At 50.1% G+C, this 3,767-nt stretch overlaps 1 protein-coding gene across 1 annotated transcript in view; it reads right to left on the reverse strand.

Annotated features, from left to right (window-relative positions):
• Positions 1-1,840, reverse strand: part of VOLCADRAFT_106953 (uncharacterized protein) — a gene marked incomplete at both ends in the record, with an annotated part of 12,498 nt that extends 10,658 nt beyond the window's left edge. Inside the window, 2 exons of the mRNA XM_002955754.1 lie at positions 228-331; positions 1,673-1,840. Coding sequence (XP_002955800.1) covers positions 228-331; positions 1,673-1,840 — 272 coding nt within the window. The remainder of the gene's footprint in view (positions 1-227; positions 332-1,672) is intronic.
• Between the last annotated feature and the right edge of the window lie 1,927 nt (positions 1,841-3,767).

Raw genomic sequence — 3,767 nt, forward strand, 5'->3', positions numbered from 1 at the left:
GCGTATTGCTAGGCCTGCTTGGTCCGTTGCATTCATAACTCCATCCAAGGCCTCTCGCGCGCAAAGAACATCTCCCAACGTATGCAATGCTTTACAGCCCAGGAGGGCTTGATGACGAAATTCTAGTCCCGGGCGGATGTTATCTAACTGGACATTCAATTTTTTTTCTTGGAAGAACAGGGTTTCCCCACAATGGCAAATTCCAACACCACGCATTAGGAACTAACGGGTGGTCATCAACATCTTCCACTGGGGGAAGGTATGCCAACGCTGTCACAATGCGCTGAACATCTGGCGGTAAAACGATTAATCCAAACCAAGGCACTCCCACCTGGGACGTAAAAATACACATAGGATTATATTTGGGGTAAAGGCTATGTAGGAAAGAGTGCATGACCATCACCCAAGGCGGACGCACTAAGACTGGTTGGAGTAATGCTCTCACAAAACGCACTGCCCAGCATGCCCATCGCGCTTGTACATGTTGTCGTACTGCTAATGCCCCAAAACCGCCCAAAGTTGGATGGCCATATAACAAATATTTAGGAACCCCGGTGAGTCGTCTTTCTTGTGCGACCGGTCCGAGGTTCCTATCAATAAGTTTGGCCGCTTTAGCCTCAATATTCAAGAGTTGAGCTTCTGGGGGAAACCCCCCGTGTTCCATATGCCACGTAAAACGATGCAGCCCATATGCAGCCGCTGCATGTGCACGCCCAAAAATGGAAAGATTTAACACCGAAATGCGTCGAAACCGAGCCCAGACTTTGTCTAGTTGCACATCCCAGTCCCTGCCAGTGGTTTCTCCCACATCCGTAAAAGGTAGATTGAGAGCCGTAGCCATATGTACGACCTTCATGTCATGATTTATTGTTATATGATGTGGGTGGGTGCCGAGAGGTAACAGCTCAACCTTATCCAGGTTAAGTTGCTGTCCAGAAGCCTGTGCGTACACCCTCATACATTCAAGGAAAGCCGGAATTGCTTGGATGCCTTCTAAAACAACTTCCGTGTCATCAGCAAATTGCACACCTGTAACCATTTCTGAATTATTTTGGGGTAAATGAATCCCCACTCGGTTGTACTGTAACCAACACAGTAACGCCTGCGCGACAAACAAGTATAGCAACGGTGCCAACGGACATCCCTGTCGCACACCCGCTGTAAGAGCAACTTCACGGGAAAAAAAACCATTTACTACCGCTTTCGACGCTGTATCGGATAACAGAATTTTAGTCCAACTAATGAACCCTGCTCCTGCGCCCATAGCATCCATTGCTTCAAATAAAAAATTACGATCTAAGGAATCGTAAGCTTTAGCAATATCCAAAAAAGCCAGGAGACACGACTGTCCTGTCGTCGACATAAGTTGCGGTAGATGCCGCAGGAAAAGAACATTTGCACCTATCAAGCGCTCTGGCAGGAAAGCAGACTGCTCGAGCGTGATAATTCGCCCTAGTATTGGACTCAGCCTACGGGTTAATATCTTGGTGAAAATCCTGTAATCTGTATTCAACAAGGTAATCGGTCGATAACTACCCGGGGAGGTGGGAGACCCCCGATTTTTATAAATAACCGTAATAGCACCTTGCAAAAAGCCATCTGGGTGCATGTGGGTTTGGCCCATGGCTGTATACAGTTGAGCAAGAACTGGTGCAATCTCGTTCCGACACACCTTGTATAATTCAATTGGGATGCCATCTAGACCGGGCGCTTTGCCTGGCGTCGCTTCCTTGAGCACCGCTTCCACTTCAGCGTCAGACACCTCCGATCTTCCTGCATGATACGCATCCTCCTCCGGAATGACAAGGTGGCGATTCCGCAGCGCCTCTATAACAGCCATCCTAGCCTCTTCAGTTAGTAGCGTTATATTCAGAGCTAAGCACGCAGATGAAAACACCGTCCGTAACAGAAAAACATCATCCGTGCTTTTCGGGGGCTAGGTTAGGATAGGCCCTCACTAGTAAATTCCTTTTGCACATGAAACGCTGCGGAAACTTTAAGACCCTTATTTAGAGCCCGACTTCTATTTCGATGGCACCGCTGGGAGCTGTCCCTTTACAATGTTAACGTTTTTTTCGTATATTGGAACAGCCGCCTGTGACCCTCCGTGGTCTAATCATGGCCATCGTGAGACTAGTGGCGAAGGTCCAATTTGAATAAGGGTGGAACGAATGACTGCTTACAAATAAAGTTACAGCACGTTCAAAGCACGCAAAATGCGTCAGGATGAAAGATGGAAAATAAGTTATGCAGTATGCAAATAAAGAAAGATAGTTATGTATATTGAAGCCTTGGCGTATAAGCGTCCAGCCGGGGCGCGCGTAACTTGAAGCTATGACGAAATGCAGAAGGTATCGTATAAGCTCTGGAACCTGTAGCACGCGTACTACACTCCTCTCCCGGGAATCAAACAAAGCTACAAATAGACCCCATCGAGCATAGTTCCGTAGGCCGTCTGTTTCGGCCTACCGCCCTCCATAACGGTAGGGGCTGTCTTAAACTGCGAGCTCATTGCTTGCATTATGACAAGCTGCTTCAACTTCTGGTAACATATGAATGCTTCTAGCTCTTAAATAGTGAGCTGAAACTACCAGGAAAAGCGCACTGGTCGCTGCCTAGCCGTGCCGGGCTACCCGCTGTCTCGCACGCTATTTTTGCGTATGCGTGTTCAAATGTCGTCCATTATGCTAGGCCTACTATTCGTTTCACTTCTGGCGGCTCCGGCAGGTAAGAGCTCGCGTCCTTTACCATCTTGTAGATGTGGCCATGGCCTGCAGTAGGGTTGGTCTTTTGCGGTGTCGTTTAAGCCATGCATAATATCTCCATCTTGTCGATCATATATTATAATAACATTTAGTAACCTCCCATAGATTATGCGGATCATTCCCAGTTACTTTTGGCCATTCGCGAGCATTCGTAGAGTATGTGTCCCAAGGCCCTCCTGAGTTGGGACAGCTCAAAAAACTCCTTAAACGATTATGAGCGACCTTGATCCAATCTTTTTTTTTATCCGAGCCCCGTAGTAGCACCTTGCGCTCCGGCGAGCTGCAGCCTGACCCGTTACTATTCAGCAGCGACTGATTTTGCGTTGTTTTAACTTAGATGGGTTGAGTAATTGCCTCCAACAGCATGAATGTGTCATTACGTATGATGTTGAGGTTAGGGAAGGCGTCAACAGTTGAATCCTCCCGTTCCGCTGCCCGGATGTGTAACAGCTCGCCCTCAGGACCGGCGCAGTCCGTCAGAAAAAACCCTAATCCCTCTTTTATTCGAGCTAAATACTTGGCTAAATACTCATTAGCAACTGCCGTACAACCCTCCTCCGTAAACAGGCTCCATCTTTCATGCACTTTCATTTTCAATCCCCTCTCAAACACACATACATACAAGCAGACAGACGTACTCACACGCACATGCACAAACACGCCCTGTCTTAACGTTTTCCCCCCCTCCCTTCCTCCGGCGGTGCCCAGCCTTTGCGCAAGGCATCCCTCCGGATATGCCAACCATCATTGGTCTCGTCGCTCAGCCGCCGCGCCCGTTCAAGCCCCCCAGGCCGCCGCCAAAGCCGCCGGCGCCGCCGCCGCGGCCGCCCAGTCCGCCGCCGCGGCCGCCCAGTCCGCCGCCGCGGCCGCCCAGCCCCAAGCCGCCAGCACCACCACCCCCCAGCCCCAAGCCGCCGGCATCACCGCCGCCCAGTCCCAAGCCGCCAGTACCGCCACCGCCCAGCCCCAAAACGGCGCCGCCACCGCCAACCTCTAAATCTA

The sequence above is a fragment of the Volvox carteri genome (assembly GCF_000143455.1).
Source record: "Volvox carteri f. nagariensis unplaced genomic scaffold VOLCAscaffold_54, whole genome shotgun sequence".
In the NCBI taxonomy this organism is placed as follows: Eukaryota; Viridiplantae; Chlorophyta; class Chlorophyceae; order Chlamydomonadales; family Volvocaceae; genus Volvox; species Volvox carteri.